Source organism: Pelodiscus sinensis, unplaced genomic scaffold (genome assembly GCF_049634645.1).
Source record: "Pelodiscus sinensis isolate JC-2024 unplaced genomic scaffold, ASM4963464v1 ctg85, whole genome shotgun sequence".
Taxonomy (NCBI): domain Eukaryota; kingdom Metazoa; phylum Chordata; order Testudines; family Trionychidae; genus Pelodiscus; species Pelodiscus sinensis.
This window is the reverse complement of record NW_027465930.1, coordinates 1-25169: the sequence shown is the minus strand read 5'-3', so window position 1 is coordinate 25169 and position 25169 is coordinate 1. Positions and strand designations below refer to the sequence as shown.

The 25169-nt window shown below is 70.8% G+C and overlaps 1 protein-coding gene across 1 annotated transcript in view; it reads right to left on the bottom strand.

The window, feature by feature from the left end:
• The window catches only part of MROH1 (maestro heat like repeat family member 1), a 64878-nt gene extending 39715 nt beyond the window's left edge, over positions 1-25163 (bottom strand). The window contains 20 exon segments of the mRNA XM_075916832.1: positions 266-388; positions 1004-1123; positions 1862-1969; positions 3777-3829; positions 4307-4448; positions 6104-6144; positions 6261-6405; positions 6795-6905; positions 7368-7487; positions 8518-8591; positions 9294-9407; positions 10280-10358; positions 11551-11643; positions 12951-13091; positions 13532-13683; positions 14597-14695; positions 17259-17421; positions 18479-18610; positions 18918-19063; positions 24753-25163. Of these exon segments, the coding sequence (XP_075772947.1) occupies positions 266-388; positions 1004-1123; positions 1862-1969; positions 3777-3829; positions 4307-4448; positions 6104-6144; positions 6261-6405; positions 6795-6905; positions 7368-7487; positions 8518-8591; positions 9294-9407; positions 10280-10358; positions 11551-11643; positions 12951-13091; positions 13532-13683; positions 14597-14695; positions 17259-17421; positions 18479-18610; positions 18918-19063; positions 24753-24774 (2178 nt within the window). The 5' untranslated portion in view covers positions 24775-25163.
• Between the last annotated feature and the right edge of the window lie 6 nt (positions 25164-25169).

Here is a 25169-nt window from a genome sequence, read left to right as displayed (position 1 = left end):
CGGGTGAGGCACGTGGCCCCTGCTCACCCACAGCACAGCGGGGGGAGTCCGGGTCGATCCTGCCCCCCCTCCAGCTTCCACAGGCAGCGCTCCCAGGCCCCATGGGCTGACCCCCTGGCCCGGCCCAGGCAACAGCCGCTCCCCGGGCCGCTGACCAGCCCCTCCGCCCCGTGGCAGATGCGGAAACGGGCTGCGTGGCGGCGGCAGAGCTGGGACGCTGCCCACGGGGACGCCCCACGCGGCAGCAGGCGGCCGGGCCCCTCACCTTGAAGAGGCTGAACAGCCCCACGGACTTCCGGAAGACGTCGGACTTGACGAAGTCCTGCAGCGCGGCCAGGGCCTCAGCCAGGTGGCTCGCGGAGCAGATCCCCAGGGCGGAGGCGAGACCCTGGGACAGACAGGGAGGGACCCGCTCATCCCCCGGGCTCGCACGCCAGGCCCAGCGCCATCGGCAGCTGTTCACACTGGCTGGGACGCCCGTCGCCAAGGGCTCCCCGGGGCACAGGGGCAGGACGGGCCCCGCTGGCAGCGCAGGGGCTCCGGGTGCCCACGGTGCTGGCAGTGAGTGCACAGCCAAGAGGCCGGCAGGGGCTGGTTTCCCCCACCCACAACCCAGCCCCGCTAGCAGCCAGGCAGGCGCATGCGAGGGGGACGGCCCCATGGAGCGCCCCTCCTGGGGGCCCCACCCTTCGCACGGCGCCCAGTGCCCTGCGCTGGCCCGGAGCAGGCAGGGACGCACCCAGCGGGCACACGGGACGCCGGGCCCTGGTGCAGGCCGGGGCAAATGGCAGGGCCAGCTTCCCGGAGGCCTGAACCCGCCAGGGAGGCAGAAGGGCGGGAGCTGGAATGAGCTGGGGCCACAAGGGGCGGGCGGAGGGCTGAGACATACAGAGGGAGGTGGGGGGTGAGCTGGGTACGGAAGGAGTTGGGGGGGGCGTGACAGAGGGAGGAGGGCACTGGGGGGGGGAGGCCCCTTTCACTGAGCCACCTACTGTGTCCTCACCTCCCTTTCCGCTTCCTCCTGGTACCTGGCTGTCTCCAGCAGCACCTGGAGCTGCTTTTGCACCAGGGCCATGCTGGAGCAGACGCCCAGGGCAGTCCCGAGGCCCCGGTACAGGAAGTTCTGCAAGAGAAGGGGAGCGTCGGGCTCTGGGACCCAGCCAAGCCTCAGGGGCAGACACCACACGGGGCCACCCTCTTGGCTCCCCGACCACCAAGCAGGGCAGGGCAGGGCAGGTCCCTGCAGCTGGTTCTGGAGGGGAGCAAGGACCCAGAGCACCTGGCCACCCCCCCCCCCCCCCCGTCACACCCCCTCAGCTGGTTCTGGAGGGGAGCAGGGACGCAGAGCACATGGCCACCCCCCCCCCCCGTCACACCCCCTCAGCTGGTTCTGGAGGGGAGCAAGGACCCAGAGCACCTGGCCACCCCCCCCCCGTCACACCCCCTCAGCTGGCTCTGGAGGGGAGCAGGGACACAGAGCACCTGGCCACACCCCCCCCGTCACACCCCCTCAGCTGGCTCTGGAGGGGAGCAGGGACACAGAGCACCTGGCCACACACACCCCCCCCCCCCCCCGTCACACCCCCTCAGCTGGTTCTGGAGGGGAGCAGGGACACAGAGCACCTGGCCACGCCCCCCCCCCGTCACACCCCCTCAGCTGGTTCTGGAGGGGAGCAAGGACCCAGAGCACATGGCCACACCCCCCCCCCGTCACACCCCCTCAGCTGGTTCTGGAGGGGAGCAGGGACACAGAGCACCTGGCCACACACACACACCCCCCCCCCGTCACACCCCTTCAGCTGGTTCTGGAGGGGAGCAAGGACCCAGAGCACCCGGCCCTGCCCGGGGCCCGGGGACAGACCTTCTCGGCGGCCAGGCCATCGTAGCTGCCCAGCTGCTTGCCCATCTCCCCGCTGAGCTGGCAGACCCAGGCATCGTCGGCTGTCGCCGTCAGCGTCTCTCGCAGGAGCTGCAGGCAAGGGAGGGTCAAACACAGCGGCCCATGGGCACCCAGCCTCTCCGCCCGGCTCCCGCGGGGGCTGCAGGCAAGGGAGGGTCAAACACAGCGGCCCATGGGCACCCAGCCTCTCCGCCTGGCTCCCGCAGGAGCTGCGGGCAAGGGAGGGTCGCACACAGTGGCCCATGGGCACCCAGCCTCTCCGCCCGGCTCCCGCGGGGGCTGCGGGCAAGGGAGGGTCGCACACAGCGGCCCATGGGCACCCAGCCTCTCCGCCCGGCTCCCGCGGGGGCTGCGGGCAAGGGAGGGTCGCACACAGCGGCCCATGGGCACCCAGCCTCTCCGCCCGGCTCCCGCGGGGGCTGCGGGCAAGGGAGGGTCGCACACAGCGGCCCATGGGCACCCAGCCTCTCCGCCCGGCTCCCGCGGGGGCTGCGGGCAAGGGAGGGTCGCACACAGCGGCCCATGGGCACCCAGCCTCTCCGCCCGGCTCCCGCGGGGGCTGCGGGCAAGGGAGGGTCGCACACAGCGGCCCATGGGCACCCAGCCTCTCCGCCCGGCTCCCGCGGGGGCTGCGGGCAAGGGAGGGTCGCACACAGCGGCCCATGGGCACCCAGCCTCTCCGCCCGGCTCCCGCGGGGGCTGCGGGCAAGGGAGGGTCGCACACAGCGGCCCATGGGCACCCAGCCTCTCCGCCCGGCTCCCGCGGGGGCTGCGGGCAAGGGAGGGTCGCACACAGCGGCCCATGGGCACCCAGCCTCTCCGCCCGGCTCCCGCGGGGGCTGTGGGGCAGACAGAGGGGCCCAAGCCCAGCCCTGCCCTCGCCCGTCCGCCTGCTTCCCACCCGCCCCCGGAGCGAGCGCGGCGGGGTCATTCCAGGACACATGCCCCAGATGCCAGGCCAGGCTCCTGCCTTGCTCCCTGGCATGTGCTGCTCTGGGATTCGCACCCCCGGCAGCGACACCAGGGACCGGGCAGCTGCCTCGGCGCGGGAGGAGCTGTGATGTGGTGGGCAGGCCACATCCACTGGGGGCTGTGCGTGGGCTGGGGTGACCCCTACCGGCCGGTACCTGTAGCTCTGCCCGGCAGGGGGGCTGCCTGAGGTCACAGGCAAAAGGACCCGGCCTGTCCCACCAGTTGAGGGAAGGGACAGGACAAAGGGGCAGTTGCTGGCTGGGAAACATGAAGGAAACAGCCTGGGGGCTGAGAGTCTAGGGGGGCGATGGATCCCCTCCCCCAAGGGGGCTGAGAGTCTGGGGGGGGCAATGGATCCCCTCCCCCAAGGGGGCTGAGAGTCTAGGGGGGCGATGGATCCCCTCCCCCAAGGGGGCTGAGAGTCTAGGGGGGCGATGGATCCCCTCCCCCAAGGGGGCTGAGAGTCTGGGGGGGGGGGGCGATGGATCCCCTCCCCCAAGGGGGCTGAGAATCTGGGGGGGGGGATGGATCCCCTCCCCCAAGGGGGCTGAGAGTCTGGGGGGGGCGATGGATCCCCTCCCCCAAGGGGGCTGAGAGTCTGGGGGGGCGATGGATCCCCTCCCCCAAGGGGGCTGAGAGTCTGGGGGGGCGATGGATCCCCTCCCCCAAGGGGCTGAGGCATCCTGGCCCGGACTCCTGTAGCCACGTCCCGTGTGTGCTGGGCTGGATCCCGGAGCAGCAATAACCCCCGTTCTACCGGCGGGCGGAGTCTGTTTGGCTGCTGCGGGGCTGCAGGACCGGGGGAACCCGCCACAGGAGAGCCTCCCTCCGCCCCGCCCGCCCGCCCGCCGAGGGGCACGGCCCCAGCCCCTCGCCCGTGCGCCCTGGCCTGCGAGCAACCTACCAGGAGCAGCTTGGCTTCCCACTCGCCTAGGGCCAGGGTCTGCTCCGTGTTGGCTGCAAGACAAAGCCGGCCCGTGAGCAGGCTGCCCCCGGCCCCCTCCCAGCACTCGGCACGAGGGGGGGCCCGCGGCGGGGCTGGCCGGACGGGCCGGAGCGGAGTCCAGGCTCCGTGCCAGCACCCCCCCCCCCGGGCCGCAGCACCCAAGTTACTGCACTGACGTGTCCCAGCCGCCGCTCACCAGGGCGTGACCCCAGCGGATCCCTGCGCCGGGCTGCACGGACCCTGGCTCTGGCCCCAGGCAACCCTCGGCGAGTGGAAGGGTTCATCCCCAGAGGAGGTCGCACCTTCCCCAGCCACTCAGGAGCATGGCCCCCCCATGCTGCACGAGGGGCGCCCCTCCCCCTCCTCCCCAAGCGCGGGGCAGCGAGCCGGCACGCCCCAAGGCGGGATGGGCCCCGAGGCGGGATGGGCCGAGTGGCTCCAGCCGCCAGCGGGGGGGGGGGGGTCTGACTGCGACTCCGGGGCCTCACCTTCCAAGTGCTCCACGAGCAGGGGGATCTCCGTGCTCCACAGCGGGCCCAGCGCGGGGTGGATGTCCAGGCGCAGGACGTTCAGCAGGCGCAGGGCCGCGGCCCCCCGGCCGTCCCCCGAGTAGGGCTGAGACGCCGCAGTCTGGCGGGACAGGGGCAGGCAGGGGGACTCAGCCGGGCCCGGATGCGCTGCCAGGCACAGAGCCATGGGCCCAGAGAGGAGGCTGCCAGTGACGGGGGGTCGGGAGGCACCCACGCACAGAAGCGCTTGGCCTCCCCACTCGGGGGAACTCCCAAGGGCGCCCCAGTCCCCCCGCACGGGCGCCAGGCTCCCAGAAGCCGGAGTCCCTTCCAGGGGGCGGGCAGGCTGCAGAGACCTCCCGCCGAGGAGGCACGAGGCAGAGAGCGAGCCAGCCCTGCTCAGGGCGCCGGCGTCGCGATGCAACGGCAAGAGCCAGGCCTGGGGCAGGGTTAGCAGGGCTTGTCCAGCACCAGCCGGCCCCCGGAGCCAGACAGCTCGGGCCCAGCCTGCTGTCCCGCCCCCGGGGCAAACCCCACCTGCCAGCAGCCGGGCCCAGCCTGCTGCCCCGCCCCCGGGGCAAACCCCACCTGCCAGCAGCCGGGCCCAGCCTGCTGCCCCGCCCCCGGGGCAAACCCCACCTGCCAGCAGCCGGGCCCAGCCTGCTGCCCCGCCCCCGGGGCAAACCCCACCTGCCAGCCTGCTGTCCCGCCCCCGGGGCAAACCCCACCTGCCAGCAGCCGGGCCCAGCCTGCTGTCCCGCCCCCGGAGCAAACCCCACCTGCCAGCAACCGGGCCCAGCCTGCTGTCCCGCCCCCGGAGGCAAACCCCACCTGCCAGCAGCCAGGCCCAGCCTGCTGTCCCGCCCCCGGGGGCAAACCCCACCTGCCAGCAGCCGGGCCCAGCCTGCTGCCCCGCCCCCGGGGGCAAACCCCACCTGCCAGCAGCCGGGCCCAGCCTGCTGTCCCGCCCCCGGGGCAAACCCCACCTGCCAGCAGCCGGGCCCAGCCTGCTGTCCCGCCCCCGGGGCAAACCCCACCTGCGAGCAGCCGGGCCCAGCCTGCTGTCCCGCCCCCGGGGCAAACCCCACCTGCGAGCAGCTGGGCCCAGCCTGCTGTCCCGCCCCCGGGGCAAACCCCACCTGCCAGCCTGCTGTCCCGCCCCCGGGGCAAACCCCACCTGCCAGCAGCCGGGCCCAGCCTGCTGTCCCGCCCCCAGGGGCAAACCCCACCTGCCAGCAGCCGGGCCCAGCCTGCTGCCCCGCCCCCGGAGGCAAACCCCACCTGCCAGCAGCCGGGCCCAGCCTGCTGTCCCGCTGCGATGTGGTGTCGGGACCTTGCTGGTCGCTTGGGCTGTGGGTGACCCCTACTGGCCTCTGGCTGTGAGCACGGCCAGTGGGGGGGGGGCCCTTCAGGGCCCCAGGACTGTGACCGAACCGGTTTTACCGGTTAAGGGAAGGGACGGAAAAGGAAGTGAGCATGCGGGGGAGGGGCAGTCGTGGGCTGGAACCATGAAGGGGACAGACTAAGGGGGGGCTGGAATCGAGGGGCCCAGGGACCCACCCCAAGGGGGCTGAGGCTCCTGGCCCTGACTCCTGTAGCCACGTCCCGTCTGTGCTGGGCTGTACCCGGAGGAGCGATGACCCCCCCGTTCTACTGCCTGGGGGAGCCTGTTCTTGCTGCTACGGGGGTGCAGGATTTGGGGGAACCGACACGTCGTCACACCCACCCCCGGGCAGCCTGCTGTCCCGCCCCCAGGGGCAAGCCCCGCCCACCTACCAGCAGCCGGGCCAGCAGCGCACACGGCGACGGCAGGTTTGCTACAAACACAAACACGCGTCAGACGGAAACTTGCTGCCCAGAGCCTGAGCACAAGCTCCGGGACTAGGGGGGCGCCAGGCTGCCTCTGGCCCAGGCTCAGGCTGCAGCTACCAACCGTGGGTGTCGTAGGGGAGGAGGGAGGCCGTCTGCCCCTCCTCTTGCTTCTGGGTAGCCAGGTGCGTCAGGCTCCTGCAGATGGGGGCCAGGGCGCCGGAGAACTGGACGGGGGTCACAAACTCCAGGAGGTACGGCCAGAGCACCTGCCGAGAACAGGCCAGGCGTGTCTGGCACCCGCAGGGTGACGCTCCCTGCCCAGGGCCGGCTCCGCAGCCCCGGGAGAGGGGCCGGCTGGACCCGCCTCCTGCCCGGGCTCAGGCGCCCCAGTGCTGTGGGAAAAGCAGCAGACTGCCTGTCCAGCAGGCCAGCCGAGAGCCCATCTGTTCTCCTCGCCGGCACCCCTCCCCCAGCCCCGGCATGGCCAGCACCCCACCCGCATCCCCGGCACGGCACAGCCAGCACGCCCCAGGCCCCTGGCGAGAGCTGTGCAGTGCTGGGACTGAGGCAGGGCCGAGTGCCTGCGCCCCCAGCACTGCCCGGCTCCTGCCCCAGCTCCGGCGGGAAGCCACAGCACGAGGCCAGGCAGACCCACCTCGCTCATCCTGTCCACCGTGGTGCTGATGAGGAAGAGCGTGCTGACGCTGATGTCCCGGACATTGTCGTTAGTTAAGTCGTCAGCCTCCAGCGGCTGCTTCCGGGGCTGCTGGAAGGGACCAGAGGGGAGATCGAGGGGGGAACGGCTGGGAGCAGCCCGGGGAGAGCCAACAGCCAGCAGCCTCCCCGGCCTGCCCTCACCTGCCCAGCCCTCAACCCGGCTGGCAGCGCTGCCCTTGCATTACCCCCACCCCCGGAAGGCCCCTCAGGCCCCCACCCCGGCTCTCACCCCCCCCCGAAGCCCTTGCACACCAGGCTGGAGGGAGGGACCTCGCGGGCAGGATAGATGGGGCATGCAGCGCGCTGCCTGGCCTGGGCGACGGGCCCCTGACAGCGCCAAAGCGGGCGGAGAGGAGAGACCCTGCATCCGCCGGCGCTGCCATGTGGCAAGAGGGACCCTGATCCGCTCAGCCCCGCGTGCCGGGCAGGGCCCGGGCTGGCCACACGTGGCCCCCGAGCTGCGCCTGGGCCCGGCCGAGGGGCGGCGGAAGGGGCCGTGGGGCAGCGTTACCGGGTCCGGAGGAAGGGCGCACTGGCGGACGAGGTACTCGAGCAGCGTGTCCCCGCCGGCCTGCTCCAGGTAGCCGTGATGAGCCATCGCGCTGATCACCTGCACCACGGCCCGCTTCACCTGCGCCACACAGAGCAGAGGGGAGCAGGGAGCCACGAAGCCGGGCCAGGCTGCTAGTCCGGGACCCTCCCCTCCCTGGGGCGCTGCGCCGGGCCCGCCTGCCACCGCACAGGGCTTCCCGCACGCCTCGGGGGCTTCACGGATTTAGGAGCCTTCCGCGGCTGCTCCATCCACGGCTCGAGGGGCCCCATGGCCAGGCCGGGTGCAGGGCCCGCCAGAGGGGCTGGCCGCAATCAGCCCTGTGCCAGAAGAGCCCATAGGAGGCCAGTGTGGGAGCCAAGCAAGCTCCCAGGGGGACAGACACCGTGCGCCCCAGGGCCATGCTCAGGGCACGTGGACAGAGCCGGTGGCCAGGAGAGCCGGGACGGTGCCGCGGGGGCACAGAGCGGCCGGGGGCAGAGCCGGTGCCCAGGGAGCCAGGCCGGTGCCGCGTGGGCACAGAGCGGCCGGGGGCAGAGCCGGTGCCCAGGGAGCCAGGCCGGTGCCGCGGGGGCACAGAGCGGCCGGGGGCAGAGCCGGTGCCCAGGGAGCCAGGCCGGTGCCGCGGGGGCACAGAGCGGCCGGGGGCAGAGCCGGTGCCCAGGGAGCCAGGCCGGTGCCGCGGGGGCACAGAGCAGCAGGGGACAGAGCCGGTGGCCAGGGGAGCCAGGCCGGTGCCACGGGGGCACAGAGCAGCCGGGGGCAGAGCCGGTGCCCAGGGAGCCGGGACGGTGCCGCGGGGGCACAGAGCGGCCGGGGGCAGAGCCGGTGCCCGGGGAGCCAGGCCGGTGCCGCGGGGGCACAGAGCGGCCGGGGGCAGAGCCGGTGGCCAGGGGAGCCGGGCCGGTGCCGCGGGGGCACAGAGCGGCCGGGGGCAGAGCCGGTGGCCAGGGGAGCCGGGCCGGTGCCGCGGGGGCACAGAGCGGCCGGGGGCAGAGCCGGTGGCCAGGAGAGCCGGGCCGGTGCCGCGGGGGCACAGAGCAGCCGGGGGCAGAGCCGGGCGCCCAGGGCCCAGCAAGGCCAGGCTCAGGGCAGAGGGGTGGCCTGGTACCTTGGCACTGCTGTCCTGCAGAGGGAGTTTCAGGGAGGCGAGTATCAAGGGCTTTTTAGTCTCCATCTGAGAGGCTGGAAGAGAGCAGAGCAGGGCTCAGTGCTGGGCCGGCCCCACGCAGTGTCAGCAGGACCCTCCGCCCTGGCACCCTGGCTCCTTCCCCTCCCCCACCGACCGGGCAGGGCTGGAGGCAAGCCCTGGCCCGGAGCTCCCGGCCGTGGCTTTGGAGGGGAGCGCTCAGGCCGGCCCAGGGTACAGCCGGGACAGCTCCAGGGCCGGGAGCCAAGAGGTTCATTCACGGGCACACGGCGGCTGCCTGCCGAGGGACGACCCTGGGCCGGGGCCGTGCAGAGAAGCGGCTGGGGTTGCGCACCAGGGAGCCCCGCGGATCCCCGGCCCCTGCCCCCCGAAGCGCCGTTTCCCAGGGCTGCCTGCCCGTGTGCAGGAGGGAACCCGACTGGCCCCATGCCACGGCCCGGGGGCTGGAGCAGCTCCCAGCAGCGAGCCCGGGGCTGCCGGCAGGGAAGGGCGCTTGTCGGGGTGCTCGGGGCAGGCCACTGACCCATGCCAGGCAGCTCTGGAGGAGCTCAGGGCAGCCATGGGAATCGCGGGTCAGTGCCCCAGCCCCGGCTCTAGCCAGCTGAGCCCACAGCATGGGCAGAGCAGTGACTCCTGTGGAGGGCCGGGCCGGGGGGGGGGGCCGTCCGACTGCGGGGGGGGGGGGGGGGCTGGGCCGGGGGGGCCGTCCGACTGCCGGGGGGGGCCAGGCTACTTACGGGCGCAGTTGATGATCTGCCTCATGATGACCAGCGTCCCCACCCGGAGCCTGTCGCCGTGGTGCTCCAGCTTGGGAAGCAGGAAGCCCAGCAAGCGGTCGGGAAAGGTGCAGGCTGCGGGAGAACAAGGCCACGGCTCTGGGGACTGAGCTGAGGAGCAGCCAGCAGGAGGCCAGCAGCTCCCTTCAACCCACCCACCCACCTGCAGGCCAGAGCCCCAGGAGGCCGCGCTGGCTCCGGGCATGAGCCGGGGCCCTCCAGGGCACTGCGCGTGGGACCTGCCTCTGCAGCTCGTGTTTCCAGACCCTCCTACCTCTGCTGTGACCCCCCCGGGCTCCGCCCTGCCTGGGCCGGAGGAGGCCGTGCATGCTGGCCAGGCCTGGGCACCCGTATGTCAAGGAGCCGGTTCTGGGCTCCGCTCCAGGCCCCCTGGCACCACCAGGCCTGGCAGTGGAGAAAGGAGCCGGAACCAGGCGCCTCCCCACAGAGCTGCCCTGGGCTCAGTGTGCCAGGCGTCAGCGCCCACAGGGACCCTGCCGAGCCTCGGGGGGACTTCCCCCCCGGCTCTGCACAGGCCAGGGACGTCCCAGAAGGGGCCCGGGGGACTCGCCCCCCCCCCCCCCGGCTCTGCACAGGCCAGGCATGTCCCAGAAGGGGCCCAGGGGACTCGCCCCCCCCCGGCTCTGCACAGGCCAGGCACGTCCCAGAAGGGGCCCGGGGGACTCGCCCCCCCCCCCCCCCCCCCGGCTCTGCACAGGCCAGGCACGTCCCAGAAGGGGCCCGGGGGACTCGCCCCCCCCCCCCCCGGCTCTGCACAGGCCAGGCATGTCCCAGAAGGGGCCCAGGGGACTCGCCCCCCCCCTGGCTCTGCACAGGCCAGGCATGTCCCAGAAGAGGTCCGGGGGACTCGGCCCCCCCCCGGCTCTGCACAGGCCAGGCATGTCCCAGAAGGGGCCCGGGGGACTCGGCCCCCCCCCAGCCCTTACCCAGGAGGGTGAAGCAGCGAAGCACCTCGTTGTGGTTCTTCAGGCTCAGCGGGTTGGACGGCTCCACCGGGGCACAGACCTGTTTGGGGAGACGGCGAGTCACGTCCGGACCCCCAGCCTCCTCGGGCTCCGCTCCTCTCCCCAGGGCCCTGCCCGCTGGCGAACCCTCCGGGAGCAGGGGGCCTCTACCCTGCACCACTCAGCGCTCCCTGGCACGCTCACGGCCCACGCGTGGGGGGGGCCCCCACGAGAGAAGCTGCCTGGGGCCAGCGCTTTCTCCTCAAGCTATAAACTCCTGGGGCCATGAGCAAACTCAGCGCTCAGAGCAGCTCCCCCGGCCCCCCCACACCCAACCTCCCGCCCCCCCACCCCAACCTCCCGCCCCCATGCCAGCCTGCTCCCGCCCCCCCGCCAGCCTGCCCCCGCCCAGCGCTCCGCTCAAGCTGCCCGCGACCTCCCCCTGCAGCTACGTAGAAGGGTTATCGGTTCCCAGAGACACAGGGTCACTTAACACCGGGGCCAGGGCAGCGCCCGAGTCCTCTGGGGGGAAGGGGCTTCACCCCCCTTGGTCTAACACCAGCCTTCCTCCCCTAGCCCGGCGGACACGGACCCAGCTCCCAGCCCTGCCCCAGCCAGGCGGCCGTCCCCCCTCCCTCCCCCCGGGAAGAGCAGGGCCTGGGGGTCTGGGCCAGTGCACACGTGAGGTGAATCAAGCAGCACAGCCAGGAGAGCGCTGGGTGACAGACAGCCCCCCAGGGCCGCACAGCTCCTAACAAGGAACCCCCCCACGCCCTGCGAGTCCCCCGCTCTGGCCCCGAGCGCCCGGAGCCCTGCCCTGCGGGTGTCGGTGGGACCTCAGCGCCGGGCGTGCTACCGAGACACCAGGGGACGGAGCCTAACAGGCCGCCTCCCCCAGCCCTTCCCGTGTTTGCTGGAGGACCCTGCCTTCCCGGGGGCAGGAGAGCAGACGAGCCGTTGTGCCACCACCGGCCCGGCTTCCCCTCTGCGTCCCTCACCCCCCAGGGCCGGGGCTCCCTCCTCTGCAGCCGCCCCTCCCATGGACAGCCCAGCCCCTCGGGGAGCCAGGCCCACCCGCCTCCCGCGCTGGAGCCGGGGCCACCAGCCAGGGACGCGTTCGGGGCAGGCGGCTCTGCCCACCCAGCTGCCAGCTGGATGCAGGAGGCTGCAGCCCCAGGCGCCGGAGCTCATGAGACGTTTCCTGAGGCACCTGGTCTCCCCAGCCCAGCCCCACGGCCCCGGCTGCTCCTCACCTGGGGATGCAGGGTGCTCAGCAGGGCGTCCAGCTGCGTGTCCAGCGTGCGGCTGCCAACGTTGACAGAAGCCTCCAGAATCTGGGCCAAGCTCTGCTCGGAAAGACGGTGCAACGCAGCCCTCAGGGCGGGGGGAGGGGGGCAGCAGCCCTCAGGGCAGTCGGACCCACTGGGCCTCCAACCGCAGACAGGAGGCCGTTGCCGCGGGACAGCACCAAGAAGGTGCCCAGGAATGGCCCGGCCTCCCTCCCTGTGGAAGCAGGCGCTTTGCTGGCCAGGCCTCTCGCGCGTATCCCCATCCAGGCAAAGGTCAACTTCCCCTTGATGAAAGCCTCACGCTATGTAACTTAAAGAGCAGCGATGCCCAGGAACCAAAACCAGACCTAAGCAGTTCATGTAAAGCTGGTGCTGACTGTGCCATGCCCGATAAGGCAGAAAAGGAAAAACATCTGACCCCCGTACTCCCGTCCCTTACCAGACAGGGGCTGCTAGCCTAGCACAAAAGCTCTCTCTATAAAGCAGCTTCCCCTCCTGTATCAAACTGAGGAATCCCGAATAAACACTGGATGGCAGAATAGAGCCAGGTCCGAGGACTGATCACCCGAGGGCCACCTCCCGCTCACCGAACCCAACGAGTTCCTGGAGAGCGTAACGTATCCCAAAGAGAACGAAAACCAAATATGTTGTTGTAGTTTGTGTCTGTCCAATGTCAGTATTGTTATCGGAAATTGTTTAGAGGGATCGCTAGGTAGCAGTGTTAGAGTTTTAGATAAATGATTAGTCTTATAAGTAAGGTTGATGTAAATGTAACTGTTAATAATCCCTGGTCGGTCCCTTGTTAACAACTATTGGGATTTAGAGAAACCTCAAGGAATTTCCTTCACTGCATTGCATTTTGCTTATTGGTCATTCGAATCATTATTTGGTGCCTACGTAGGTAAGAAATGGATAAAATCATAATTGACACGTGGAAGCCCTTTAATAAAAGTTTCAAAGATATTTCGTACTAGTTTGCCTGTTTCTGCGCCTCCCTGGGACTAGCCACATTGCCAAACCTTTTACTTTAAGCCACACTCCCGTGCAGCATGGCCCCCCCCCCCAGGCCACCGAGCTGCCGGCCCCAGAGGGCACAGGGCGTGCGGCGAGGTCGCTGTGCCAGCCCCACGGCGGTCGCTGCGCTCTGGCTCAGCCCCCCAGGCACCCGGGGGGACCGGCCGGCCGGGCTCTGTGGAAGAGGTGCCAGAGGGGGCCAGCCCACCGCGGTGGGAGCGATCGAAGCCAGCAGGGCCAGTGCCCAGCGCCAGGGGCGGGGTGCTCAGCAGGGGGCGCACAGGCAGCCTGCTCCCCTGCCCCACCCCGCGAGGAGCCCTCCGCCCCGGCCAGCGTGCGCAGCCGGTTACCTTGGAGACGGGAAAGGCCTCCGCCTGCTTCTTGTAGAGCGCGAGAATCCCCGGGATCAGGCGCGGGAGCTGCTCCTCCAGCTTCTCGCTGGGCATCAGGTGGCTCATGGGCCCCAGAGCCTCCACCACGGCCAGTCTCAGCTGCGGGGACAGAGAGCCTGCAGCCCGGGGCCTGGCGTGCGCTCCCCTGGTGCTGGCAGGAGGGTCCCAGGGCAGCGTACATCGAGCCGCCTGGCACAGGCCCCAGCCCCGGGGGGTGGCAGAGCCAGGCCAGCATTGGCCAGCCTTGAATCTAGCCGGGTGGAGCATCCCCGTCTCGTCCCCGGTGGCTTGGGCAGGGTCCCTGTCCCGCAGCCCAGCTGGTGCCCCCGCCCACGGCCTGTCTGCGCAACTCGGCGAGCGAGGGGACAGCGGCAGCCCGTGGCAGGGAGCCGGGCAGGCGCCTCGGCCAGAGCTGCGTCCTACGGCGGAGCAGGTGGGCTGCAGACCCTGCGAGCAGCCAGAGGCCCAGGCTGATGGAGAGGCAGGGATGCCCAGGGCCTCAGCCCGCCCCCATGCCACGCGACGGGGCAGGGCCACACCTTGGCCTCCCGGCTCGTCAGCCAGCTGCTGAAGAGCACGTCGTAGGCGCTGAAGATCTCGCTGGAGAAGGTGTCCCTCCGCACAGTGGGGTCGGGCGCCTTGTCCAGGTTGGCCAGGTACTCCAGGATGCTGTCGCTGAAGTGCTGCAGGGCTGCAGGCGGGGGCAGGCTGTGAGCCCTCCGAGCAGGCGCCAGGCCCGGGCGCTGGCACCCACAGCAGGCGCCTGTGCGGTCAGGCCCCTGGAGTACGCTGCTCCAAGTGGGACCCAGCAGCCCGGCCCTGCTTTCCACGGGGCCCGTTTGGAAAGAGAAGAGAAGCTGCCCCCTGGCCCCAAGCCGCCCCTTGAGCAACAGGAGCCGTGGGGCTGGGCACAGGGGTCACCCCCCCCCCCCCAGCCGCCCCACCCCCGCTCCCCGTGGTTTCGCTTTAGCTCCATTCGCAGGATCACAGAGACTGGCCCCAGCCCTCCCCCCGCTCCCCAGCCCAGCCCCAGCAACGCCCTCCCCCCTCCACAAAGCTCCCCGGCCCAGCCCCAGCAACGCCCTCCCCCCTCCACAAAGCTCCCCGGCCCAGCCCCAGCCCCAGCCCCAGCAACACCCTCCCCCCTCCACAAAGCTCCCCGGCCCAGCCCCAGTCCCAGCAACACCCTCCCCCCTCCACAAAGCTCCCCGGCCCAGCCCCAGCCCCAGCAACACCCTCCCCCCTCCACAAAGCTCCCCGGCCCAGCCCCAGCAACGCCCTCCCCCCTCCACAAAGCTCCCCGGCCCAGCCCCAGCAACACCCTCCCCCCTCCACAAAGCTCCCCGGCCCAGCCCCAGCAACACCCTCCCCCCTCCACAAAGCTCCCCGGCCCAGCCCCAGCAACACCCTCCCCCCTCCACAAAGCTCCCCGGCCCAGCCCCAGCCCCAGCAACACCCTCCCCCCTCCACAAAGCTCCCCGGCCCAGCCCCAGCAACGCCCTCCCCCCTCGAAACATGACAGGGCTCCGAACCCACCCTCCTGGCCTCTGGAACAGCTCGGGAAGAGCCCGGCCCCGAGGCCCCAGGCCGGCACAGCCGCTTACCGTGGCAGAACGCAGACTTCATGTAGTCCTGCCTGGCCAGCCCCAGCATCGGCAGCAGGGTCCCCAGGATGGAGTTCAGGAACGGCACCATCCCGAACACTGCAGGGAGAGGCGGGTTACAGCCGGGCGAGCGGCACAGGAGCCGACCGAGGGAAGGGGCGTCCAGCGGGCGAGTCCCCCCCGCAGCCTGGGTCTTCTCGCCCAGGGCGCTCGCTCTGAGCCGCAGCAAGGCCCCCAGGGGACGCGGGGACCTGCGGATTCAGCAGCCCCCAAAGTCAGAGACGGGGCTTCGGCAGCTAGCAGCCCCCCACCGGCCTGGTCCCCAACAGCAGCCTGGAGCTGCCAAGCCGTCGCCTTCGCCGCCCATCCCGGAGACGGCCGGGGAGCCCTCGGCACAGCCCCGACAGGGCAGCTCAGAGGGCAATCAGGGACACGCGACGGCGACTCAGCTCCCAGGTCAGCCGCGCTCAGCCTTTCCCCACAGCTGCCCTCTGCCAGGAGCCTGCCTTGCCGGCGTAGCCCCCAAGGCCACCCCCTCCCGTCCCGGCACCCAGGTACCGAGCTGCGGCTCCCTCCCAGCCGCCCCTCGGAACAGACGCGAGCCCGCGGCAGCCGTGGGGAGCTGGGCTGCGCAGCGGCGAACGGGCTCAGGGGCGCGACCGCGCAGGCCGGCTCGCTGCGGAACAGGGTGAGAATTAGGGAGGGGCTGGACGCGGAAGAGCCCTGCAGCAGACGGGCCCTCCAGCGCGGGAGCTAGGGGCAGCAGGCTGGGAAGGATGCGAGGAGAGGGCAGCGACTGAGGCAGGCCCTCCCCGGCCTCACCCCTCGGAGCGCCCGCCAACGGCTGCAAGAGCCGGTGCAGCATCTGCCTCCCGCGCCGCTCAGCCGGGCCCCTCCCGGCCCAGCCCTGGCTGTGGGGCTTTTCCCTTCCGGGGCCGGGCCCGACCCACAGAGCCCAGCCCTGGCTGTGGGGCTCTTCCCTTCCCGGGGCCGGGCCCGACCCACAGAGCCCAGCCCTGGCTGTGGGGCTCTTCCCTTCCCGGGGCCGGGCCCGACCCACAGAGCCCAGCCCTGGCTGTGGGGCTCTTCCCTTCCCGGGGCCGGGCCCGACCCACAGAGCCCAGCCCTGGCTGTGGGGCTCTTCCCTTCCCGGGGCCGGGCCCGACCCACAGAGCCCAGCCCTGGCTGTGGGGCTTTTCCCTTCCGGGGGCCGGGCCCGACCCACAGAGCCCAGCCCTGGCTGTGGGGCTTTTCCCTCCCGGGGCCGGGCCCGACCCACAGAGCCCAGCCCTGGCTGTGGGGCTCTTCCCTTCCCGGGGCCGGGCCCGACCCACAGAGCCCAGCCCTGGCTGTGGGGCTCTTCCCTTCCCGGGGCCGGCCCCGACCCACAGAGCCCAGCCCTGGCTGTGGGGCTTTTCCCTCCCGGGGCCGGGCCCGACCCACAGAGCCCAGCCCTGGCTGTGGGGCTCTTCCCTTCCCGGGGCCGGGCCCGACCCACAGAGCCCAGCCCTGGCTGTGGGGCTTTTCCCTCCCGGGGCCGGGCCCGACCCACAGAGCCCAGCCCTGGCTGTGGGGCTTTTCCCTCCCGGGGCCGGGCCCGACCCACAGAGCCCAGCCCTGGCTGTGGGGCTCTTCCCTTCCCGGGGCCGGGCCCGACCCACAGAGCCCAGCCCTGGCTGTGGGGCTTTTCCCTTCCGGGGCCGGGCCCGACCCACAGAGCCCAGCCCTGGCTGTGGGGCTTTTCCCTCCCGGGGCCGGGCCCGACCCACAGAGCCCAGCCCTGGCTGTGGGGCTCTTCCCTTCCCGGGGCCGGGCCCGACCCACAGAGCCCAGCCCTGGCTGTGGGGCTTTTCCCTTCCCGGGGCCGGGCCCGACCCACAGAGCCCAGCCCTGGCTGTGGGGCTCTTCCCTTCCCGGGGCCGGGCCCGACCCACAGAGCCCAGCCCTGGCTGTGGGGCTCTTCCCTTCCTGGGGCCGGGCCCGACCCACAGAGCCCAGCCCTGGCTGTGGGGCTTTTCCCTTCCGGGGGCCGGGCCCAACCCACAGAGCCCAGCCCTGGCTGTGGGGCTTTTCCCTTCCCGGGGCCGGGCCCGACCCACAGAGCCCAGCCCTGGCTGTGGGGCTCTTCCCTTCCCGGGGCCGGGCCCGACCCACAGAGCCCAGCCCTGGCTGTGGGGCTTTTCCCTTCCCGGGGCCGGGCCCGACCCACAGAGCCCAGCTAGGGACATGCAGGGTTACCGGGTTACCCAGGAAGCAGGCGCCTCAGCGGGTGACCCCTGGCTGGCGGGGCCTGGCCGGAGCAGCCCCACCCGCAGCGCAGGATCCCGGCCAGCCAGCTCAACCCGGCGTCTGAGCGGGCGCCTTGGCAGCGGGGCCGTGCAGGCCGACCCCAGCCGGACGGAGGGAGCCGTGGCAGGGGCACGGGGCGGGCTGCGTACAAGTCCGTGCCGCCCCAGCGGGGCTGAAGGGCTGATCCTGCACCGCCCCCGGCCTGTAGAGCCCAGGCTGGGCACAGTCCCGGGGGGTTGGTAACCTAGGAAGTGCCCAGGCCCTGGAGGTGGCTGCTGTGTCCCAGGGCTCTTCCCGCTGCCCGGGGCTCAGGGGGGCCTTGGAGGGAGAGGTCAGAGCTCCCAGGCGGGTGCCGGCAGGGCAGTGAGCCTACCGTTGGACACAGACAGGTCTGCAAAGGTCTGCAGGACGAAGTAATGGGGCAGGACGCCCGGCTGGAACTTGGTCAGCACCTCCTCCATCACCTGGTTGATGAAACGCTTGCCCGCTGCCACCAGGACGCTGCTCGCTGCCTGCTGCCAGTCGGACACGATTTCCTGGGGAACGAGGCTGCATCATAGACTCAGACTCATAGACTCTAAGGTCAGAAGGGACCATTCTGATCATCTAGTCTGACCCCCTGCACAGTGCAGGCCACAGAATCTCACCCACCCCCCTAGAATAATCCTCTCACCTAGATCTCAGATATTGAAGCCTTCAGATACTGTGAAGGCCCCAAGATGCAGAGAATCCTCCAGCTGTGATCTGTGCCCCATGCTACAGGGGAAGGCGAAAAACCTCCAGGGCCTCTGCCAATCTACCTGGAGGAAAATTCCTTCCCCACCCCAAATATGGCGATCAGCTGAACCCTGAGCATGTGGGAAGACTCACCAGCCAGACCCCCAGAAAGAGACATCAGATCGCAGGGCTTTCCGGAAGGGGCCGGGCCCCGCGCAGGCACGTGGCACGGGGGGGGGGCCGGGCCCCGCGCAGGCACGCGGCACAAGGGGGGGGGGGGGGCAGGCCCCGCGCAGGCACGCGGGGGGGGCCCCGCGCAGGCACGCGGCACGGGGGGGGGCGTGTGACGGCGCGTCGGGGTCCCCCGTCTCCTGCACCCCCGGAGTGGCCCGGACAGACTCCCCCAGCCAGTAGAACAGGGGAGTTTATTGCTTCTCCAGGGTACAGCCCAGCACAGATGGAATCTGGTTCCAGGGCAGGCCTAGGATGCCTCAGGCCCCCTTGAGATGGGGGAGCCTGGGCCCCTAAATCCCAGCCCCTTGCTCAGGCTGCTTCCCCCATGATCCCAGCCAGAGACTCAAACTCCCTCCCAGCCCTGCCCCCAGCCAGGTGCTGGTCTCCGCCCCCCTCCCTTTGTCTCTCCCTGGGGGGCTGAGCCAGGTGTCTGGGTTAATGCACGTTTGGGACAGTCAGTGAGAATCTCCCCTCCCAGCGCAGGGGACCCGGGTCACAGAGCAGACAGCCCCCCACTGCACCACAGGGGGGCCAGGCCCCGCGCAGGCACGCGGCAAGGGGGGGCACCAGGCCCGGCGGGGGGGGGCTGCAGGAGCCGCCCTGCGGAGACGCGACAGCGCGAGCCCCAGCCTCCACCGGTACCTTGGACTTGGTCATCTCGCTGGACGCCAGGAAGATGACGATCTTGGCCGTGCTCTTGTCCAGCTGCGCGATGTGGGTCCTCACCACGGTCTCCATGGCCCGCAGGAGGATTATGCGGTGGGGATGGGCCAGCTGCGGGAGACAGAGCCACGGGAGTCCCCAGCACCCGAGGGAGGCGCCCCCCTTTCCCAGGCCCGGCTCCCCCTGCCCGGCCTGCGCGGTGCTGTCGGCCGGCGGCCCCCTGCGGACGGGATGCAGCAGCTGGAGGGGGCTTGCCAAGGGGGGGGACGCGTGGGCCTCGGCAGAGAGCCCTGGGGTGCCCCGGCGCCCGCTGGCCGTGCCATGCTTGTGCATCTCACAGACGGCCCCTTCCCTCCGACCCGCGCGACTGAGCACCAGCCCAGCTGTCCCTGCACGTGCCCCAGCGCCCTGCCCGTACCTTGTCGTGGTGCCGCAGATACTCGTCACAGGCGTGCAGGGTCTCCTCCGGCGCGCTGGCCCCCAGGCAGCACAGAGCGCTGCAGACCTGCTCTTGCACCTGCGCATCCTTGTCCGTCATGGCGTCCAGCAGCACCGCGGCCAGCCCTGGGGACGCAGGGAGCGAGTCACCCGCCGCCCGGAGCCAGCTCTCCCACTCGGCTTCCTGGCGCTGACGGCGCGTTCCTGCCTGCCAAGCTCCCTCGGGTGGGGGGCCACTCCCCCCCATCCCCTGAACACCCCACCCCACCCCTCACCGGAGCGTCTCTGTCCCTGCTCAGCCCCTCCCCCGGCACCGAGGCTCCTCCGCCCAGGGAGGGGCATGCCCCCAGCTCTGGAGACGGGGCTCAGCCTCCTGCCCTCCGGCAGCTTCCAACCCCGCTGTCGCCTCCGCGGCCCCGAGCACAAGCCGGCCCAGCCGCTCCCCACCGGCACCGAGAAGCCGTGGTGCCAAGCCCTGCGGCCCAGCAACCGTACGCACCCCGCCGTGCCCCCCCCGCCCACAGACCATACGCACCCCGCCCGCCCACAGACCATACGCACCCCGCCGTGCCCTCCCCGCCCACCCCACAGACCATACGCACCCCGCCCGCCCACAGACCATACGCACCCCGCCGTGCCCCCCCCGCCCACACGCCATACGCACCCCGCCCGCCCACAGACCATACGCACCCCGCCGTGCCCCCCCCGCCCACACGCCATACGCACCCCGCCCGCCCACAGACCATACGCACCCCGCCGTGCCCCCCCCGCCCACAGACCATACGCACCCCGCCCGCCCACACGCCATACGCACCCCGCCGTGCCCCCCCCGCCCACACGCCATACGCACCCCGCCCGCCCACAGACCATACGCACCCCGCCCACCCACACGCCATACGCACCCCGCCGTGCCCCCCCCGCCCACAGACCATACGCACCCCGGCCGCCCACAGACCATACGCACCCCGCCGTGCCCCCCCCGCCCACACGCCATACGCACCCCGCCCGCCCACAGGCCATACGCACCCCGCCGTGCCCCCCCCGCCCACACGCCATACGCACCCCGCCCGCCCACAGACCATACGCACCCCGCCGTGCCCCCCCCCGCCCACACGCCATACGCACCCCGCCGTGCCCCCCCCGCCCACACGCCATACGCACCCCGCCCGCCCACAGGCCATACGCACCCCGCCGTGCCCCCCCCGCCCACACGCCATACGCACCCCGCCCGCCCACAGACCATACGCACCCCGCCGTGCCCCCCCCGCCCACACGCCATACGCACCCCGCCCGCCCACAGACCATACGCACCCCGCCGTGCCCCCCCCGCCCACACGCCATACGCACCCCGCCCGGCCTCCTGTGTCCCCCCCCCGGCCCACAGACCATACGCACCCCGCCCGGACATCCCCCCCCCGCCCACAGACCATACACACCCCGCCGTGCTCCCCCCACCCACAGACCATACACACCCCGCCCGGCCTCCTGTGCCCCCCCCCACCCACAGACCATACGCACCCCGCCCGGCCTCCTGTGCCCCCCCCCACCCACAGACCATACACACCCCGCCCGGCCTCCTGTGCCCCCCCCCACCCACAGACCATACGCACCCCGCCCGGCCTCCTGTGCCCCCCCCCACCCACAGACCATACGCACCCCGTCCGGACGGACATGCCCACCTCGCCCACAGACCATACGACTCCCCCCCCCCCCCACAGACCATACGCACCCCGCCCGGCCTCCTGTGCCCCCCCCACCCACAGACCATACGCACCCCGTCCGGACGGACATGCCCACCTCGCCCACAGACCATACGACTCCCCCCCCCCCCCCCACAGACCATACGACTCCCCCCCCCCCCCACAGACCATACGCACCCCGCCCGGCCTCCTGTGCCCCCCCCCACCCACAGACCATACGCACCCCGCCCGGCCTCCTGTGCCCCCCCCCACCCACAGACCATACGCACCCCGTCCGGACGGACATGCCCACCGACCATACGACTCCCCCCCCCCCCCACAGACCATACGCACCCTGCCCGGCTGGACGTGCCCCCACCCCCACGCCCACAGACCATACGCACCCCGCCCAGCCGGACGTGCCCCCACCCCCACGCCCACAGACCATACGCACCCCGCCCAGCCTCCTGTGCCCCCCTCCCACCCACAGACCATACGCACCCCGCCTGGCCGGACATGCCCCCCCCCCACCCACAGACCATACGCACCCTGCCTGGCCGGACGTGCCCCCCCCCCACGCCACAGACCATACGCACCCCGCCCGGCTGGACGTGCCCCCCCCCCCCCACGCCACAGACCATACGCACCCCGCCCAGCCGGACGTGCCCCCCCCACCCACGCCCACAGACCATACGCACCCCGCCCGGCCGGACGTGCCCCCCCCCACGCCCACAGACCATACGCACCCCGCCCGGCCGGACGTGCCCCCACCCCCACACCCACAGACCATACGCACCCCGCCTGGCCGGACATGCCCCCCCCCACACCCACAGACCATACGCACCCCGCCTGGCCGGACATGCCCCCCCCCCACGCCCACAGACCATACGCACCCCGCCTGGCTGGACGTGCCCCCCCCCCCACGCCCACAGACCATACGCACCCCGCCCGGCCGGACGTGCCCCCCACCCCCACGCCCACAGACCATACGCACCCCGCCTGGCTGGACGTGCCCCCCCCCCACGCCCACAGACCATACGCACCCCGCCTGGCTGGACGTGCCCCCCCCCCACGCCCACAGACCATACGCACCCCGCCTGGCTGGACGTGCCCCCCCCCCCACGCCCACAGACCATACGCACCCCGCCTGGCTGGACGTGCCCCCCCCCCACGCCCACAGACCATACGCACCCGGCCCCGCGAGAGCAGCCTGCCGTCCCCCACTTCGCGCATCTCTCGTGCGGCTTCCAGTCCCCACGTCTGCGGCCCAAGGAGGGCAGCTCGGCGGGGTCCGGCCTCCACAGCCACACTACGCCAGCTAGCTCCCGGGATGACGGAGCGCCTTGCTCGGGTCCGTGTCTCCCGCTTCCCTCCCCATGACCGGACCCCTTCGGCGGGCGGGCGGGAGAGCTGGTGCAGCCGACAGCCCCTCCTGGCGTAACGCTGCTCCATCTGCGCTTACAGCCGCGAGCAGAGCACAGCCCGGGCCGGCCTGGGGTCGGGAAAGCATATCCACGGGGCACCGCACTAGGTGCCAGCCTCTGCGGCGACTTCCCTCCTGGCCCGCAGCTTTGTCCCCAAGCCCTGGCCCTCCCCCTCGGGTGGCAAAGGGGAGATCGCCAGAGGCTGGGAAGGGAGGGGGCGCGGAGCCTGGGGGTGGGCAGTCCCAGTCTCTTTAGCCTCTCCTCATATGGGACCCGTTCCAAACCCCTAATCATTTTAGTTGCCCTTTTCTGAACCCTTTCCAAGGCCAAAATATCTTTTTTGAGGTGAGGAGACCACATCTGTACACAGTATTCAAGATGTGGGCGTACCATAGTTTTATACAGGGGCAATAAGATATTCTGGGTCTTATTTTCTATCCCTTTCCTAATAATTCCTAGCATCCTATTTGCCTTTTTGACCGCCGCTGCACACTGTGTGGAAGTTTTCAGAGAACTGTCCACGATAACTCCACGATCTCTTTCCTGATTTGTCGTAGCCAAATTAGCCCCCATCATACTGTACGTGTAGTTGGGGTTATTTTTCCCGATGTGCATTACTTTACACTTATCCACATTAAATTTCATTTGCCATTTTGCTGCCCAATCACTGAGTTTGGTGAGATCTTCTTGGAGTCCCTCACAGTCTGCTTCTGTCTTGACTATCCTAAACAGTTTGGTATCATCTGCAAACTTTACCACCTCACTGCTTACCCCTTTCTCCAGATCATTTATGAATAAGTTGAACAGGATTGGTCCCAGGACTGACCCTTGGGGGACACCACTAGTTACCCCTCTCCAATCTGAAAATTCACCATTTCTTCCTACCCTTTGTTTCCTGTTTTTTAACCAGTTCTCAATCCAAGAAAGGACCTTCCCTCTTATCCCATGGCCATGGAATTTACACAAGAGCCTTTGGTGAGGGACCTTGTCAAAGGCTTTCTGAAAATCTAAGTATAGATTTTCTAGTGGGACAGCAGCTGTTCTGAGCCACCTCCCTCCCCCGAGCTGGACCTTCCCCCTTCTGACCCCATGCCCTGCCCTGCCCGCAGCCTGTCTCCCAGTCTCCTCCCTCTGCCACCCCCTGCTCCGAGACCCGGCTCCCCTGCGGACTGTCCCTTTCCTCTCCCAGCAGGGACCAGCCGAGGATACGCAGGGCTCAGGCCGGGCCCGGGGCCAGAAGCGCAGCCAGCGAAACGCGGCTCAGAGCAGCCTCCCCGGGTGCTGACACGCTACGCCGGGCCGCCCAGGTCGGCGCCCGGCAGACCCTGCACCCGCCCTCGGCCCAGAGCCAGCCCCTACGGCCCTCTGCAAAGCAGGGCTGGCAGGTCGCGAGTCCCTGCCTGCCCTGTACAGGGGCCCGCCCAGCCCTCGCCCGGGGAGGGGCCGGCCCAGCCCTCGGAGCCCCAGGCTGCCCAGAGTGCGAGGAGCTCTCAGGAAACAGAACCGGCATGTCGCCTGCGCTTGCAGGAGGGAGCCCAGGACGGACGCCTGGGATGATCTGGTGCCCCAAGGGGCCATCGTGCTCCACCCAGGAACGGCAGCGGCGAGCCCATGGCACCCGGGGTGGCTGCTGCTCTCAGACAGGCTCTAACTCACCTCGCACAGAGAGCGGCAGGAGCCGAGAAGCCACTTGCTCTGGGGGAGTGATCCTGGCTGCTCGAGAACAGCTCTCGAGTCCCCCACACCGGGCTCTGCCCCCTCCTGCCGCTTAGAGCAGAGCTGCCCGGCGAGATCCAGGCCTGACCCAAGTCAGCCCCCGCCAGGCTCCGTGCCCCACAAACAGGCACAGCCGGTGCCCGGCAGGAGACCTCAGGCGAGAGAGAGAGATGGGGCGGGCAGGAGGGGCCAGGACAGACGCGCTCTCTAAGGAGTCAGAGGCAGGCACCAGCTGGAGCGCGCTGGCAGGGCGCAGAGGGGGCAGCGGTGGTTTTGTGCCAGGGAGTTTCGCTCACGCTGTCTCTACCCCGGGCTGCGGGGAGAAGCTCCTAAGCAGGCAGCCCAGCCTCCCTGGGTCCTGGCCAGTCTCGTGCCCGTGGGCACTAGGACATGCCCGCTGGGGCACGGGAGGGACTTGGCCAGGGCTTTGCCGCTGGCACCAGGCGACCGGTCTCCTCTAACCCCTCACAGCCGAGCAGCTGGAGGCCCGGGTGGCTGGTGGCCTGGAACAGCCACAGGGGCACATACCAGCTGCCCGCTTCTCTGGTTTCAGATGCAGCGAGCAATCGGACGGCGCTATTCACCGCGGCTCTACCACGCTCCGGCCATCGCGCCACCCTCACTCCCAAGCACCACGCGGCTGAGCGGCCTTTGCTGCTCCCCACGGCCAACACCGGCTGAGCGGCCCCCGCGGAGCCCTGCCAGCTAACGGGGCGCAGCACCCAGGCTGTGCGGCACCCTGCCTGGAACCGCCCCACGCGCCGGCCAGAGGGTGCACATCGGAGACCGGGAACCACGCCAGCAGCCAGACATCAGGCGGCTAGCCGGTTAAAGGCTCTGGGGGCGGTGCCCAGAGTTAACTGGTAGGGCGAACCGCGAAGCTAACAGCCCTGCTAACCTCTGACTGCCTCGCGGCATTTCTACCAGCCCCCAGCCCGGCCGCTCAGCCCGACCCCCGCAGGACAAACCAAGCGCGCAGCGGCATCCGGCACTTACGTCTCACCCGCGACTCTGCCATGCTCCCCACGCAGAGCTTCCAGCCCACGGCCACGAGGCTGCAGCTTCTTGCTCCTTCTCCAAGTGGGAAGTGCCCAGGGACCCAATTCTGCCGGCCCACAGGGGCTCCTCCAGGGAGCTCGCACGCTCTGCAGGACCAGTCTGTCTGGCTAGAGACCGGGGAGCCTGGAGAGCGTCACCATGAAGCAGGAGAGGCTGAGTCCAGCCACAGGGAAGCAAGATATCGGCCACTTGAGCTTCTCGGGGGCAGCCAGCTGTCACCCAATGCCCGACCTCTTCAGGCCTCAGCGCCCCTGGCCGTGTCCCGCTGCTGGGTCACCAAGGCGCTCGCCAGCACCAGCACAGCTCTGCAGGCCCAGAGCGGGCCAGGCCCGAGGGAGCACCCCACGGCCTGCT